Below are 18,645 nucleotides of genomic sequence, written 5' to 3'. Positions count from 1 at the left end.
CAGATCAGGCCAATGATACGTTCTTCCCATTCCCTTTGCGACAGATGGTGAGTGTTCCGTAGTAAGTTTCCATTATTTTAGTATCTATAGCATATTTATCATAATTGTTGTTGTTGTTGGTTGTGGTGGTGGGTGTGGTAGTGGCGGTGGCGGTGGCGGGGGCGGTGGCGGTGGTGGTTGCGGTGACTGTGGCGATTGCAGTGGTGATGTCGGAGGTTGTGGTGGTGAGAAAGAGGGATCTATCCCAGAATATAATGTATAGCTTTAGTCGTAACTTGGGTCGCTTGTACGAACATGCGTGTGATTACCAGCATAATGCATTTAGCCGGGCACTTTTGTCTTCTGTTCAAGTACTCTTCACCAACATAATTATTTCGGTCTGTAAATACACTACTAGGAGAATTGATCAGATTGTATAGAGAAAGTTCCAATACGTTGCGAGTTATGACTAACAGTGCACCTACATGTAGGTTACGAGATCTTTCTCTTTACTTATCATATTGGCTCACCATCCAAGTTTTAATAATCAGATTGTGAGAATGAAAGGGAAAAAGTCTGAAGAGATCCAACTGTCACCACCAACTCTAGACTAGGCGGGGATATTGTACCTAACACGATGACTGGGAGAAAAAATATGCCTGGCAGTTATTGCAGCACTACATCACGGTCCTATCTAACAACCACTGACATCGGTATTGCTGTGCTTCTCAACTGTACTGTTTGCTACAGGTGTGCAGAGATATTCCTGGTCAATGTGCCAAGAGTCAAGTGCCACCGACGGATCCTACAAATGCTTCCATCCCCGACCCATTACCCCGGCCCAGCCTGACAGACGTAGTAAAGCTGGTTGCCATGGAATCCTCTGCCGCGCGGTGCAAAGTGGACACAACATCGGGGCCAGGCGCAAACTGCCCTCTGGAGCAGGAGTGTCGCGACGTGAATTTGCTCGCTCAAGGTGGGGCAGATGACACTGAGCTTAGTCCTTCAACTGTCTACACTGCTGCGTTCGGCATTCTCAGCGGGAAATCCTTTGCACTCTCTGCTCAGACTCTGATTGATGAATTCAATGGCCACAGTACTATCCAATCCGCAAGTACATTTAGTGAGTTGAATGACAGGGAGCTTCAGGTCACTCAGGCGGACGGTTCCGGCGTGTTCGATTTCTTCCTTCCAACGGTGCAGGCTCCCGGACAGCCACGGACTCTGTAAAATTCACAAGTTGACGTCACGCTTCCTTACCTGGAAACATTGGGCGATTTACGGCTGAGGTATTTCTTCGACACGGGCGGCCATGTAGATACTGTGGAGAGATTTATTCGTCCTCCGAATCAGGCTACTGATAGGTTCTTTCCATTTCCCTTAAAACGGACGGTGAGTGTTAGAACGGACGGTGAGTGTACCATAGTTAGCTTATGATCACTAGAGAGGTTGCGTACAACGAAACTTCGTAAGATCTTTACCGCCCGGGTTCGATTAACGAAAGCTGCTACGAAGATTCGTCCAAACGCGACCGAAACAGAGCAGATCTACGAGAATATTTTTCTTAACGTGGAGTACTAAAACACTGATATTTTACAACTCCCTGTCTTGACTATACCCGCGAGCACGCCACGTCGACCTACTACGAAAAAGTTCACACATTGTGCGCCACCACACGGTTTACGAATATTCGTTAACTTTTCTTTCGTTGAAAAGTTTCGTTACGGAGCTACGAATTTTCGTTTTGCGCAATCTCTCTGGTATCTAAAGTATAGTGCATGCGTATTGGAACTTAGATGATATTAAATCCTCTCTCTCTCTCTCACCCTACCTGTTTATGCCTGCCTGCCTGCCTGTTTATCTGTCTGTCTCTGTCTGTCTGTCCGTCTGTCCATCCGTTGAATATTCACACCGTAATTGGGTATCGACCAGGAATGCGCAACGGCGGGGATGTCGCTTTCCACCCGGTTTTTCACACACGTCGTACTAAGTACCGGTTGCACCAATGAATATGTACGGCGTTAGATGTGCAGAAGCAGCAGTGGTCATGGTGAAAGAGAGCTCCAGGTGGGAGGAGTCCTGATAATTCGAACCTCAAAATGCCAGGAAAAAACTTCTAATCATCCGGACATTCTAATTATCCAAACATGAACCCACAACACAAAATGTATGTGAAAATGCTCTCACGGTCACGCAGAGTTGCGCTATGGACCTTAGACACAGATTTCACGGATACTGAACTGACCGGCACAGCCTGCTCATGCAAACTGAACTGACTAGTACAGTGTACAGTGAACTTCGAATTACATTTTGCTAACTTCGAATTATCAGCACAAATCCCACACATGTTCTATCCATGGGACTTCTAATTAACCAAACATGTCCAGTTCGAGGTTCGAATTACCAGAAATTGTTATGTGGGAATCGTATTGATAGAAATCGGACCTGGAATATAACGTCATCTCTGGGACCACGCAAAAATTATGTTATAGCGAGAGTTATGTTATGTAGAAAACCGTGTGTAAAATACACAGATGTGCCTCAAAATGAAGGGAATTACAAGGCGGATTCAACCGTGCACGTTGTATGGAGAGTGCGCACGTCGGGGACCGCACCGTAGGGTGCGTTATGCCGAGGTTTACGTTATGCAGAACTAAACTGGCCTAAACTGCCTAGCTACAGCTACCGCTTGATCGTACCGGACACGTGAACTTACGTTGTATCGAGAGTGCGCACGCCGGGGACCGCGCCGTATCGTGTGTTATGTAGGATTTTGTCGTGTAGAACAAAATTTGTATGGGAGTGATGCCGTTTCGGCGCGGGATTTGATTTTTTGCGTAACTTACTAGCGCGGTTTATGTACACGGGAGAGTTGTTATATCGAGAGCAGACCTGTATCAGGATTCCACTTGTATCTGCTAACCTTATGCCTGGTTCACACTAGGCCGATTTTCCGGCCGACATGGACTCGTACGAAAAATCCTCAAGATCGGGGCGAAAATTGCGTAGTGTGAACTGTGTTGTCGTACAGGGTTCCGACAAATCTGCGGCAATTTTCTTGTCGCACTAGTTTTCGGCCAAGTATCGACTGGTCGATATTTAGCCGAAAAGCCGGCCGATTTTTACTGCTTGCACGTGATGGAGCGGTCATCGGACCAATCACTGTAGGCTTTTCACCATGACAGCAAAGAGCGTCGATGTCGAGCTCATGACCTCTTGTACTTTTGTACTCTTGAGTCTTGATGAGATGTAAAGTCCTACCAAAATTTCATAACCCCCATGAACTCTTGCTTTTATGGATAATCGATGCGACTCTATTGCGAGTGAGTCGTTCCCCGTGTGTGAACAGGCCGTCCGACTCAGTCGACACAGTCGGCAGACTCCATGTCGGAGTCGGTGTCGGAGCACCGGCCGGAAAATCGGCCTAGTGTGAACCAGGCTTAAGAGGTATGACCTTGCTGCTGAGATAGATTGCATGGGCAGGCATGTGTTTACGACCTTTTAGCCAGGCATTGTCACGGTCTTTTTAGTCACTCTTCACCACCGCATTATCTGTCTGTAAATATAATAGGAAGTATTCGTCAGGTTTTGGGAATGAAAGGGAAACGTTTGAAGGGCATCGACTGTCATTACCTAGTCTAGAACCAGTTACCAGGGATAGTTGCTGAGAAGAGTATACTGATCAAATAAGTGTTATAGATAAGCAGCAGCATTCGACGCTTTACAGATTTACCATTCACTGTTATGAATGGTGTGGTGGTTGATGACAAAAAGAGGTACTGATATTCATGACAGTAATGACACGGTGTGCATACCGTAAAGTACTGCTGATCCGCCCCCACGCTGTGTCACTTCCCAGCTGGGTTTTCGGCAGGGGCGGGAATTAGATCAAGGCTGTCAAGTGCAGTACGATGTGCAACGACGCGGAGGGTCAGTGTACTGTCAGGCGGAGGAGAACGGGGAGGGGGGAGAGCAGCCTTGTAGCGCAGGCCGTACTTGTTAAATTTTATGTAATACAGTGTACAATATAGTGTATGCACAGTTGAGCCATCGGGTGTATATCAGCTTGCTTTGTTGGGTGAAATATTAGCCAATTTCTTCTTCAGCATTCTGTTCTTCGGCGTTCGACAGTGCTGTAGGAGAAGTGGCAACGTGAGGATGGTAATACCTGGAACATGCAGTCATCGTTGTACTGCATCACGGTCCTATTGTACAAACACTGACATAGGTAATGCTGTGCCTCTCAACTGTACTGTTTGCTACAGGTGTGTAGAGATATTCCTGGTCAATGTGCCGCGAGTCAAGTGCCACCAACGGTGCCTCCAAATGTTTCTGTACCCGACCCATTACCTCAGCCCAGTCTGGCGGAATTAGCAGCGTTGTTCGGCATACAATCATCCGCTGCACAGTGCCCAGTGGACACAACTGCAAGGCCGAGCCCAAACTGCATACCAGTAGAGGATTGCAGCAAGGTGGCTCAGCCGGCTAAAGATGGAGCAGGTGATACTGGGCGTAGTCCGCGGCCACGTCCAGTTGCAGCTCCCCACCACTCTGCTGCCTACAGTGTTTTCAGCAAGAACTCCTTCAGACAGTCCGTGCATGTAGTAATACTAATAGTGTTATCTTGGATGTGTGTGTACCTGTTGTGTACTGCATGGTTTCATTGACACGTTACACTGTCTCTTCTCTATAATTTTTATCCTAGAACAAGTCAAGTTTGCATGCATCCGGGCTATTAATACATCCAGTCCAGACGACACTTCACATACGTTGATTGTGTGGATGCATGCGAACTAGACTTGTTCTAGAATTTTGTTTCGCCTCCAACTTCCGTTGCAATCTTCTCGATATCTTTATTTATTTATATCACCTGCCTGGTGTAGATTATCCTGTCTCTTCTCTATGTCTGGACATTAGCATCCATTATTACATCCCTCTTGTAGTAATTTTCATAGTCTGGGTGCTGATAAGCCCTTCAATTTTTCTCCCCTCTTTCTTTCCTCTTTCACCGTCTTTCATCCCTCAAGCATTACCTACTCGTCAGTTTTGGAGAGTCGCTACTTGGACTCTTCGTTCTTTTCGTCTAGTTTATTGTGAAACTTGCTCAGTTGATGTTTGTGCTGTTTTAGAAAACTAACGTTAAAATGATTATTGACGAATGCACCTAGTGTCTGTTGTTCGGTGATGTAGCACGGTGTTGCTTTCATTACCCACAGACCACACGGGACACGGTGGACTGGGCACGGCTATTGGCCCTCGTCTACTGCCCCACTTGCCGCGAGAGCGAGAGAGAGAGAGAGAGAGAGAGACAGCGAGCGGGAGAGAGAGAGACAGCGAGAGACAGCGAGACAGAGAGACAGCGAGAAAGAGAGAGAGAGAGAGAGAGAGAGAGAGAGAGAGAGAGAGAGAGAGAGAGAGAGAGAGAGGGAGAAAGAGATAAAGAGATAGAGAGAGAGCGAGAGAGAGAGAGCGAGAGAGAGAGAGCGAGAGAGAGAGAGAGAGCGAGAGAGAGAGAGAGAAAGAGAGAGAGAGAGAGAGAGAGAGAGAGAGAGAGAGAGAGAGAGAGAGAGAGAGAGAGAGAGAGAGAGAGACAGAGAGAGAGGGAGAGAGGGAGAGAGAGGGAGGGAGGGAGAGAGAGAGAGAGAGAGAGAGAGAGAGAGAGAGAGAGAGAGAGAGAGAGAGAGAGAGGGGGAGAGGGAGAGGGAGAGAACTTCGGTTGTTGGATAGGAGTGTGTCAGGCTATGACTCACTACTAAGTCTAACCGGTAAGAGAACAGTATACGCTCTCAAAACTTGGAGTCGCGGACACCACCAGCTTCTGTGGACTACCCTTCAGGGAGACACAGCCGATCTTGGCTGAGACGTTGTAGCAACCAGCTTGTAACGGAATATGTTCAGCCTGTATACGTCCAGGGACAGGTGTAAGCGGCGTACACACGTTGGTTGTGTCCTCGTCAAGACCAGATATTAGTATCTCCAGTCCAATGTTGTCCAGTTGTTCTTGCTCTACGTTGCTTGCGACAATACTGTCCGGTAGCTCTATGGACATGCTGAAATGATCACTGATACGGGCTTGGCCGGGGCACTTCAATGTACCATCAGCAACATCCAGCACTGCTCCAGTCTCGCTGATGTCATTGAGTAGTGATGTGGTGTCCGTCGTGCCAAACACGATGCCACTGGTGACACAGGGCTCTTTCTCGTCCTCAGCAGTTTTCATGGCCTGCGTGATAGACGCATCCAACCAGGACCACACATGGAGAAGTTCAATGTCATCCTGGAATGAGTGCAGAATGCTGGCAACACTCTCTCCTTTCGACACACACTCCTGAAGCTGGTGTAGTTGCTTCTCGAGAGGTTCCAGCTTCCTCAACCTCAGCTCATCCAGCTCGGTGAGAAGAGAGTCCTCCCGTTTCTTCACAGCCTCCGCCAGTGGCTTGAAGAAATCAGAAACCTTCTCCGAAGCGAGCTCTGTTTGACTGTGTACCATTCGAATGTTCTTCTCCACGGTCTCTATGGCACTGCTGACAACACCATCACATTCGGATGTGCAACTGCTCAGCTTACCAGAAAGTGCATCACGAGCGCTTTGTGCAGCACTGGCAAGATCCATCACCTTGTGTTCATCATGTCTGTGTGCTCCAGTACGTACGCACTGTGGACACAGTAGCTGATTGCAATCCAAGCAAAACTGTTTCAGCACTTCAGTCGTGTGTAGAGCGCATCTCTGCTGGACCACTCTGCCACTGCTGATTGCTGACTCGATACTGGAGGCAGACAGCCTCTTGATCGTGTGGTCTTTACCTGATCTAGACATTGGATGGCCAGTACCGTGGTGCTCACAGAATTTGCCGCTGCAGTTCTCACAAACCGCTGTAGCTGGCTTCCCATCCCAGCACTCGTCACAGGTTTGAATGGCATGATCCCGGTCTGCAGCTGCTCCAGTCAACTCAGTATCGCTTGCTTGAACGACATTCGGTAGCGATCGCATTGAATCCAGGCTAACAGGCAATTGCGTAGCGGACAAGCATCGCGGACATTTTATGCAGCCATCAGATCCCAAGCTGTTCTGCAGGCACGGCACACACAGTGCGTGCAAACACGAAACAAACTTTAGAGTGGTCGTGGACGACCCACAACCACCGCACTGCACCATGGAGGACATTATCTTAGACGTCTTGCGTGAAAGACCTCCGGACAGTCTGAATCAAGGAGTCACGCTTTGCTTTCACGCTAAGAAGTGCAGTAAAATTTACTGCACTTCTCATAAATTTTATTTAATAAGGCCAAACTAAAGAAGGTGTGTGGTTCGACTAACATGGACATTTTTTTTACGGGCGGGCGGGCGGATTTTTTTTTTTTTAATATATTTTTTAGTACATGTAAATACACTGTATACGCGTATCGAGTAGACTCTACTACAAGCACAAGGCAGCAGTCGTAGATCTACCACTCACTGCACTGCACTGCAGTCTGCAGTACAACTACAAGTCAAGTCCAAAAGGAGCCGCCTGCGTCCGCAGACTCACGCCGCACAGCACGTAGACGTGGACGTGTTCAGTCCACGTACGTCAGTCACACGACAGCCCGCCGAAAAAAAGTTACGGTCGGGCTGAAATTGTACGGTCGGTCGGGTGAGTCGAACCACACACCTTCTTTAGTTTGGCCTAATCATAAATTTTATTTAATAAAATTTATAACGGACCAGTACCATGAGTACCGTCCGTAGTCTACTACTGTGCTAGTCAGTAGGTGTAGATCTACGTACATGTAGCTGCGACGTAGATCTACACCCGTACCACCACTGTTGTTCTTTTACTGACTGTAGATGTAGATCTACTGTCTGTACATGACTATCGTTGCTAAAACAAATCCGGCCAATGCTGCACATGGTAGTCGACTACAGTGTACGTGCCAAGATTATGACTGTTCAGCATTGACAGGATTTTGTTTTGGCGTGACGATAGTCGATAGTGGTCTGGTGTAGCGCGCATAATAACATGCGCATGCGCGCGAAGAACCACAAAGTAAAATCTGATCGCGTGAGTCAAGTTTACATGCGCCCTGCACGAGCAGTCGAGCACACGCGCGCGAGTAAGAATACTACTGCACTTTGTCATTCATGTACATGTAGGTGCTTTGTTTGTATAGTGTGTGCTACATTATAATAGAATTGATCACTCTCTTACTGTATTTGTATTGAATCCCATTGATTTTCACTAGACCTACAAGCAGTCAAATAGTCCTGCATATTTCACTCCGTAGGGCTATATTGACTGCTTATATTTGACTGCATGCTTATGGGTTGCGCAGTTGAACGGTGCCTAGTGCAGCATGGTCACTGTATGAGTAGGTGATGGTGCAACGGTTGTGCAATCATAAAACCGGGATTCACGAGGTTATTATTATCGTTCTGGAATTTGAAATACGGACTGTTTGTCGTGATAAATCTAATATTGACTTCGTACTTGGTCAGTGTATTACATGCAGTAGTAATTATTTAACCCTAGAACAACTCAACAGTGTTGTCTGTTGACACACTAATTCAAAGAGCGCCGATCAGTTTGAGCCGACAAAGTGCCAGGGAATATCGATGAGCAGACGATCAACTCCCCTCCCACCTTCTTCTCTTAGCTTCGATGAAACCGTGATCAGAGAGGGCTGATTCAGACGGAGGGTGCTTCAAACCTTCGAAGTCTTGCACCATGCAGTTCTCTCCTAGAAGTCGTGCAGAACGTGCCTACCCTACTCATCCGACTCCGCACCTGAGAATGCAGGGAGATGACGTGTCTGATGTAACGACTCACCGACACCTTGGGGTCATCTTGCTCTCTAACCTCGACTTCACCAACCACGTCGCCACCATCACGACAAAGTTTCGCCAGCGAGCAGTCCTCCTGATCCACATGACCAAGCGTATCCCCCCAGCCGTAGCCAGCCGCTTGTACACTGGATATGTTCGACCTGTGGTTGAATACGCCTCATCCCTCTGGTAATTTCAACTCTCCAGTGCTCAGGCTACTACCCTTGAACGGCTACAGGCAAGAGTGGCACGTGTGATCCTGCGGAAGTATGGCGTGTACCCTCCTCAAACGGAGCCGAAAGCCTCACTTTTCGCGCACCTCCAGTGGCCCAGCCTCACATGTCGAAGACACATTCAAGTTGAGCTCCACCACCTTATCAATAGCCAGATGACGACCCTGGAGGACCTAGGCTACTCAGTGTCAAACAGCGCCAGGCGCCCCCAACATCTACTCCCACCTGCAAGAGCCAGCACACAGCCAGCGATTGCAGTGGTGATGTCGGAGGTTGTGGTGGTGAGAAAGAGGGATCTATCCCAGAATATAATTATATAGCTTTAGTCGTAACTTGGGTCGCTTGTGCGAACATGCGTGTGATTACCAGCATTCATGCTGGCCAACCCTCCCGGTTTTCCCGGGAAAATCCTGGGAAATCAACACTACTCCCGGGGTCCCGGGGATTTCAATCAAACTCCCGGAAAAGTCACAGTTTTGTCGGATACAGGATTTTCCTGAAAAATCCATGGATTCGCCTAGAATGTTCCGTTTTTTTTAAAAATATGACTGTGCCCATTCGCACTTCTAACTGTGCACGGCACTTTCTAGACCTGACCACTGCGGCCTAGCCTGCAAGATCTGCACTGACAATGTGACAGGCGGGCGCCGACTGATCTAACTGCACAAGAAGGGTCGAACTGTGCTGTACGCAGATCTGCAGAGTCGAACGTTTTTTTGGCGGGAAAAGCTATTTTTTCACTAGTTGTTGTGCCATCCAGGGATTTTGAGAGAAATCCAGGGATTCTGCATGTCTTGTCTAGGGATTTAGATTTTGGTGGTCGGTCAGTATGAGCATTTAGCCGGGCACTTTTGTCTTCTGTTCAAGTACTCTTCAGCAACATAATTATTTCGGTCTGTAAATACACTACTAGGAGAATTGATCAGATTGTAAAGAGAAAGTTCCAATACGTTGCGAGTTATGACTAACAGTGCACCTAGGTAACGAGATCTTTCTCTTTACTTATCATATTGGCTCACCATCCAAGTTTTAATAATCAGATTGTGAGAATGAAAGGGAAAAAGTCTGAAGAGATCCAACTGTCACCACCAACTCTAGACTAGGCGGGGATATTGTACCTAACACGATGACTGGGAGAAAAAATATGCCTGGCAGTTATTGCAGCACTACATCACGGTCCTATTTAGCAACCACTGACATAGGTGTTGGCTGTACCTCTCAACTTTACTGTTTGCTACAGGTGTGCAGAGATATTCCTGGTCAATGTGCCAAGAGTCAAGTGCCACCGACGGATCCTACAAATGCTGCCATCCCCAACCCATTACCCCGGCCCAGCCTGACAGACGTAGTAAAGCTGGTTGCCATGGAATCCTCTGCAGCGCAGTGCAAAGTGGACACAACATCGGGGCCAGGCGCAAACTTCCCTCTGGAGCAGGAGTGTCGCGACGTGAATTTGCTAGCTCAAGGTGGGGCAGATGACACTGAGCTTAGTCCTTCAACTGTCTACACTGCTGCGTTCGGCATTCTCAGCGGGAAATCCTTTGCACTCTCTGCGCAGACTCTGATTGATGAATTCAATGGCCACAGTACTATCCAATCCGCAAGTACTTTTAGTGATTTGAATGACAGGGAGCTTCAGGTCACTCAGGCGGACGGTTCCGGCGTGTTCGATTTATTCCTTCCAACGGTGCAGGCTCCCGGACAGCCACGGACTCTGGAAAATTCACAAGTTGACGTCACGCTTCCTTACCTGGAAACATTGGGCGATTTACGGCTGAGGTATTTCTTCGACACGGGCGGCCATGTAGATACTGTGGAGAGATTTATTCGTCCTCCGAATCAGGCTACTGATAGGTTCTTTCCATTTCCCTTAAAACAGACGGTGAGTGTTAGAACGGACGGTGAGTGTACCATAGTTAGCTTATGATCACTAGAGAGGTTGCGTACAACGAAACTTCGTAAGATCTTTACCGCCCGGGTTCGATTAACGAAAGCTGCTACGAAAATTCGTCCAAACGCGACCGAAACAGAGCAGATCTACGAGAATATTTTTCTTAACGTGGAGTACTAAAACACTGATATTTTACAACTCCCTGTCTTGACTATACCCGCGAGCACAACACGTCGACCTACTACGAAAAAGTTCACACATTGTGCGCCACCACACGGTTTTCGAATATTCGTTAACTTTTCTTTCGTTGAAAAGTTTCGTTACGGAGCTACGAATTTTCGTTTTGCGCAATCTCTCTAGTATCTAAAGTATAGTGCATGCGTATTGGAACTTAGATGATATTAAATCCTCTCTCTCTCTCACCCTACCTGTTTATGCCTGCCTGCCTGCCTGTTTATCTGTCTGTCTCTGTCTGTCTGTCCGTCTGTCCATCCGTTGAATATTCACACAGTAATTGGGTATCGACCAGGAATGCGCAACGGCGGGGATGTCGCTTTCCACCCGGTTTTTCACACACGTCATACTTAGTACACGTACCAGTTGCACCAATGAATATGTACGGCGTGAGATGTGCAGAAGCAGCGGTGGTCATGGTGATAAGAAAGAGAGCTCCAGGTGGGAGGAATCCTGATAATTCGAACCTCAAAATGCCAGGAAAAAACTTCTAATCATCCGGACATTCTAATTATCCAAACATGAACCCACAACACAATATGTATGTCAAAATGCTCTCACGGTCACGCAGAGTTGCGCTATGGACCTTAGGCACAGATTTCACGGATACTGAACTGAGCGGCACAGCTTGCTCATGCAAACTGAACTGACCAGTACAGTGTACAGTGAACTTCGAATTACACTTTGCTAACTTCGAATTATCAGCACAAATCGCACACATTTTCTATGTAAGTGGAATCCATGGGACTTCTAATTAACCGAACATGTCCAGTTCGAGGTTCGAATTACCAGAAATTGTTATGTGGGAATCGTATTGATAGAAATCGGACCTGGAAAAACTTCTAATTAACTTAAGCGGCATGTTCGAATTAAGCCATATTCGAATTACAGGTCTACTCTCCATATAACGTCATCTCTGGGACCACGCAAAAATTATGTTATAGCGAGAGTTTCGTTATGTAGAAAACCGTGTGTAAAATACACAGATGTGCCTCGAAATGAAGGGAATTACAAGGCGGATTCAACCGTGCACGTTGTATCGAGAGTGCGCACGTCGGGGACAGCGCCGTAGGGTGCGTTATGCCGAGGTTTACGTTATGCAGAACTAAACTGGCCTAAACTGCCTAGCTACAGCTACCGCTTGATCGTACCAGACACGTGAACTTACGTTGTATCGAGAGTGCGCACGCCGGGGACCGCGCCGTATCGTGTGTTATGTAGGATTTTGTCGTGTAGAACAAAATTTGGATGGGAGTGATGCCGTTTCGGCGCGGGATTTGATTTTTTGCGTAACTTACTAGCGCCGTTTATGTACACGGGAGAGTTGTTATATCGAGAGCAGACCTGTATCATGATTCCACTTGTATCTGCTAACCTTATGCCTGGTTCACACTAGGCCGATTTTCCGGCCGACATGGACTCGTACGAAAAATCCTCAAGATCGGGGCGAAAAATGCGTAGTGTGAACTGTGTTGTCGTACAGGGTTCCGACAAATCTGCGGCGATTTTCTTGTCGCACTAGTTTTCGGCCAAGTATCGACTGGTCGATATTTAGCCGAAAAGCCGGCCGATTTTTACTGCTTGCACGTGATGGAGCGGTCATCGGAACAATCACGGTAGGCTTTTCACCATGACAGCAAAGAGCGTCGATGTCGAGCTCATGACCTCTTGTACTTTTGTACTCTTGAGTCTTGATGAGATGTAAAGTCCTACCACAATTTCATAACCCCCATGAACTTTGCTTTTATGGATAATCGATGCGACTCTATTGCGAGTGAGTCGTTCCCCGTGTGTGAACTCCGACTCAGTCGACACAGTCGGCAGACTCCATGTCGGAGTCGGTGTCGGAGCACCGGCCGGAAAATCGGCCTAGTGTGAACCAGGCTTAAGAGGTATGACCTTGCTGCTGGGATAGATTGCATGGGCAGGCATGTGTTTACGACCTTTTAGCCAGGCATTGTCACGGTCTTTTTAGTCACTCTTCACCACCGCAATATCTGTCTGTAAATATAATAGGAAGTATTCGTCAGGTTTGGGGAATGAAAGGGAAACGTTTGAAGTAGTACGGGGGTCGGGGGCCAGGGCTGAAAAAAGTGCTTCAAATCAAGTTTCGTTCCGACTTTTAGCGCACAACAATTTGACACCACAGATTCATAGCGGAGGCAATACAGACATGAAATCTAAAAAAAACCGCTTCGAAAAGTGAATGGAAGGTCCCGAACGAGGTGATTTTGTCTTCCACTCGGCCATTACGTGCGGTATGCCCTGGAAGTCGTAAAATAATGACTTGTCAAGACAGAGGAGACTTCCCTACACAACCCCAGTGCAGGCCCGCTGCGCAAAACTAAATTCAGTCCTGGTATTGTTGACACGCAGGTGATGGTTTCGGCACCACGAAGGGCCCGGGCAACAATTTCGAAAGTGGAGTAGGATGTGGTATGTCCTGAATGACTGGGTCAACTCTCTCTCCTCCGATCGACTTCCGAGTCAGTCCTGGTATTGTTGACACGCACGTAGCGGTTTCGGCACCACGAAGGGGCTGCACCTCTAGCACTAACAATGTGAGTTTCACGACGGTAATCTGGCACCATCATGGAGGTGCCGGGATGTCGGAGGGCAAACATACGCCGAGGGCAACTCGGCAAAGCGTCTCTGCTCCCGTTGTCGAGCCAGGACGGAAAGATTGCATTTTCTGTCGAAAGTTGTTGCTCGGAAAGAAGCACAAGTACCAAAAGACATCTCAGTGCCAATCTCTCAACGCAGCCCAGAAAGTGTTCGATGCAGCCGAGGTAAGAGAGGACAACGCAATTCGAGAGGTACATTACCATCGTGACGCGAGTTTTGGAAGACAAAATGACATCGATTTATCGGACAGTACAGGTGGAGAGGCGCAAGTGTTGGCTAGCTTCCTTGAAGTAGTCCACAAGAAAGACTTGCGGCACAGGAAAAGAAGTTCCTGGATCCCATTCCAAAATTGAAGCTCGATATATTCTCAAACAGAAAGTCACGAACGGCAACCAGCCAGAGCAAAGCAGTATCTGTATTGCATGCCGACTGCGCTCTTTCCAGCAAGATGGCTGTTATCGCCCAGAGTCGCCATATGGATGTTCGTCAAATTCTCTCGTACCCATTGGGATCAGCACCGCTATCTCTCTGTACCTCAGATGGCACAGTAGTGAAGACTAACAAGTCTGCACTGCTCCAGTTATGAAGGTTTCTGATGGTGTAAGTCCACCCGGAAATACTCCATCTGAGTCAAGTGCTCTCATTGTTGATGCTATGGCTATGTTACAAGCCATGAGCTAGAAATCACTACCTGCAACCTTCTCTGACCTTGCATATAACATATTATCACTCCCTTAGTATTGACTCCCATTCATTTTCGCTATACCTAAGCAGTCAAATATTCCTGCATATTTCACTCCTTAGGGGCTATATTGACTGCTTATATTCGACTGCTTAGAGGTTGCGCAGTTGAACGGTGCCTAGTGCAGCATTGTCACTGCATGAGTAGGTGGTGGTGCAACGGTTGTGCAATCGTAAAACCGGGATTCATGAGGTTATCGTTCTGGAATTTGAAATACGGACTGTTTGTCGTGATAAATCTAATATTGACTTCGTACTTGGGCTCGCCATCACTTTCTTTGCCTACTAAGTTTCGTTTTGTTAGGTCTATTGTGCTCGCGACTGTTTTATACGGATGCCAATCTTGGACATTATCTGCCTCATCAATGAGAAGAATTTCATCCTTCTAGATGAAATGCTTCCGCCGACTCTTAGGAGTAACATACCACGACCGGCGTACCAACCAATCTATCCTGGAAGAAATCAATGACATCATCGGAGCAAGGATGCGGCTAGCCAACGAAGTCAAGAAATTTAAGTTGATGTGGTTTGGCCATGTTACGAGACATGACGTTTTCTCCAAGCCCTTCCTGCAAGGATCAACTCCTGGATCAACTCCTGGATCTCGACCGAGAGGAAGGCCCGCGACATCATGGATTTCTAACATTAAATGTTGGACGGGTCTTCCCTTGCATGCACTCTCTCATGCAGCACACGATAGAGTTGGATTCAGAGACATCATTCACAATTCTCTCGCTAATTAATGCCTCTACGATCACCTTGTGATTATGAGTTATACATACAAACATACATTTTTCGAGCATCTTGCGGGGTTTGCAGCTCTTTATAAAAATGCTTTGCTTCACGGAAACTTATTTCATTGCGAAGAGCTGCGCTTCGGTCCTCTGAGCTGTGCTGATGAGCTCTAACAGAGCAAAACAGTTGCTGTCCACAGATTTGAGTACATACATACATACATACTTGGTCAGTATAGGAAATAAAAACCTCGTAAAAGACCTCGGCTTCGCCTCGGTCTTTTACTCGGCTTTTATTTCCTATATTGACCTCGTACTCAGTCAATATTAGATACTTCATTCACTGCTCACCAAGGCTGGAAACTAGTGGACGGCAAGCTCCAGGTTGCAAAGCACAGTCTTTGCATTGCACTGATGTTTGTGGATGCAGCGCTGCAGATAACTGCCAGAACAGGGCCAGTGATCTGGGACCATAAACTGCCACTATAGCATGAGATTAAGTTTCAATTACGTACATCTACATTACATACACATCCATGGACAATGTACACGTAAGAGTAGTATGTTTTTTTATATTCCTTTCTGGCATTCCTGCAGTCTGTATATATCCCAATGGTCTTCATTCCAGATCGTGTTCACTTGATTTGAGTCCTTCAATCGTTTTACAACATTACTGTAGGCTAAACATAAGAATAAAACAGTAGTTGCTATGGTGTTGCTATGCAGTTGCCATGGTTACCATGCACTAAACTTCAACGGCTAATTTCAGCACCTTCCATCACGTTTCGAGGGTCAAAAAATATATTGTTGAGCTTCTTGTGGTCCCCTCTACACGTTGAAACTCTCAAAACGTTGTGCGCTCTCAACTGCAACGAAAGTAAACATTTTGGGCACCTGGCCCCCGTACTAAAGGGCATCAACTGTCATTGCCTAGTCTAGAACCAGCTACCAGGGATAGTTGCTAAGAAGATTATACTGATCAAATAAGTGTTATAGGTAAGCAGCAGCATTCGACGCTTTACAGATTTTTCATTCACTGTAGAGCGCGGTTATGGTGTGGTGGTTGATGAGAAAAACAGGTACTACTGATATTCATGATAGTAATGACACGGTGTGCATACCGTAAAGTACTGCTGATCCGCCCCCACGCTGTGTCACTTCCCAGCTGGGTTTTCGGCAGGGGCGGGAATTAGATCAAGGCTGTCAAGTGCAGTACGATGTACAACGACGCGGAGGGTCAGTGTACTGTCAGGCGGAGGAGAACGGGGGGGGGGGGGGGGGGGGGGAGAGCAGCCTTGTAGCGCAGGCCGTACTTGTTAAATTTTATGTACTACAGTGTACAATATAGTGTATGCACAGTTGAGTCACCGGGTGTATATCAGCGTGCTGTGTTGGGTGAAATAGTAGCCTATTTCTTCTTCAGCATACTGTTCTTCGGCGTTCGACAGTGCTGTAGGAGAAGTGGCAACGTGAGGATGGTAATACCTGGTACATGCAGTCATCGTTGTACTACATCACGGTCCTATTGTACAAACACTGACATAGGTATTGCTGTGCCTCTCAACTGTACTGTTTGCTACAGGTGTGCAGAGATATTCCTGGTCAATGTGCCAAGCGTCAAGTGCCACCAACGGTGCCTCCAAACGTTTCTGTACCCGACCCATTACCTCAGCCCAGCCTGGCGGAATTAGCAGCGTTGTTCGGCATACAATCATCCGCTGCACAGTGCCCAGTGGACACAACTGCAAGGCCGAGCCCAAACTGCATACCAGTAGAGGATTGCAGCAAGGTGGCTCAACCGGCTAAAGATGGAGCAGGTGATACTGGGCGTAGTCCGCGGCCACGTCCAGTTGCAGCTCCCCACCACTCTGCCGCCTACAGTGTTTTTAGCAAGAACTCCTTCAGACAGTCCGTGCATGTAGTAATACTAATAGTGTTATCTTGGATGTGTGTGTACCTGTTGTGTACTGCATGGTTTCATTGACACATTACACTGTCTCTTCTCTATAATTTTTATTCTAGAACAAGTCAAGTTTGCATGCATCCGCGCTATTAATACATCCAGTCCAGACGACACTTCACATACGTTGATTGTGTGGATGCATGCGAACTAGACTTGTTCTAGAATTTTGTTTCGCCTCCAACTTCCGTTGCAATCTTCTCGATATCTCTATTTATTTATATCACCTGCCTGGTGTAGATTGTCCTGTCTCATCTCTATGTCCGGACATTAGCATCCATTATTACATCCCTCTTGTAGTAATTTTCATAGTCTGGGTGCTGATAAGCCCTTCCAATTTTCTCCCCTCTTTCTTTCCTCTTTCACCGTCTTTCATCCCTCAAGCATTACCTACTCGTCAGTTTTGGAGAGTCGCTACTTGGACTCTTCGTTCTTTTCGTCTAGTTTATTGCGAAACTTGCTCGGTTGATGTTTGTGCTGTTTTAGAAAACTAACGTTAAAATGATTATTGACGAATGCACCTAGTGTCTGTTGTTCGGTGATGTAGCACGGTGTTGCTTTCATTACCCACAGACCACACGGGACACGGTGGACTGGGCACGGCTATTGGCCCTCGTCTACTGCCCCACTTGCCGCGAGAGCAAGAGAGAGAGAGAGAGACAGCGAGCGGGAGAGAGAGAGACAGCGAGAGACAGCGAGACAGAGAGACAGCGAGAAAGAGAGAGAGAGAGAGAGAGAGACAGAGAGAGAGAGAGAGAGAGAGAGAGAGAGAGAGAGAGAGAAAGAGAGAGAGGGAGAGAGAGAACTTCGGTTGTTGGATAGGAGTGTGCCAGGCTATGACTCACTACTAAGTCTAACCGGTAAGAGAACAGTATACGTTCTCATGGGAAGCGATTTCAAATCAGTCTAATTTGTCACCCTTACTGGACACACACTTGGCATGAACAGTGAGAAGCTCCATGCAGGTCGGATAACGTATACTTGCAACATCAGATGTGCATTTGCCACACCACATGCTCAAAATCACCCTGCCTTCCACAACAACAACAAATTCACGGTTCGAGTGAGACTCAGCTGGAGTCTTCCCCAAGAATGACAGAAATCTACGCAGTTAGGACACAGATGACAATTGGTAGGAAAATAACCACCCAGAACAATCTATGCAGTAATACACTGACGAAAACTGGTAGGGAAATTACCACCCTGAATAGATATACTGTAATTATGCAAAAACCGGGGTGGAGGGGTACTAGCCTATACATATACCTGTTACTTTGAGTAGTATTGTAGTGCACTCATTGATGTATTACATAACAGATCAAATCACTGGGAAACACACGTATAGGAAGTCAAGACACTGCTTGATCATAATTATAGCCAGGGCAATCTGACGTGTTCACCACCCGTTCTCCTACACCAGAGTGATGTTGTCACCCGCGTTGTAG

General features: G+C 47.1%; 1 protein-coding gene across 1 annotated transcript; it reads left to right on the top strand.

The window, feature by feature from the left end:
- Positions 1-9,278: 9,278 nt before the first annotated feature.
- On the top strand, positions 9,279-17,716 carry LOC135817491 (uncharacterized). The gene is made up of 3 exons (XM_065330727.1): positions 9,279-9,296; positions 10,256-10,897; positions 16,823-17,716. Exons 1-3 carry the CDS (start codon positions 9,279-9,281, stop codon positions 17,222-17,224), a joined length of 1,062 nt encoding a protein of 353 aa, XP_065186799.1. The 3' UTR covers positions 17,225-17,716.
- Positions 17,717-18,645: the final 929 nt, after the last annotated feature.

This window comes from Sycon ciliatum, chromosome 1 (assembly GCF_964019385.1).
Source record: "Sycon ciliatum chromosome 1, ocSycCili1.1, whole genome shotgun sequence".
Classification (NCBI taxonomy): domain Eukaryota; kingdom Metazoa; phylum Porifera; class Calcarea; order Leucosolenida; family Sycettidae; genus Sycon; species Sycon ciliatum.
This window is presented reverse-complemented; position numbering and strand designations above follow the sequence as displayed.

Coding starts and splice junctions, on each gene's coding strand:
- LOC135817491 (XM_065330727.1), top strand. Junction 10,898..16,822: donor CATTTCCCTTAAAACAGACG/GTGAGTGTTAGA, acceptor TGTTTGCTACAG/GTGTGCAGAGATATTCCTGG.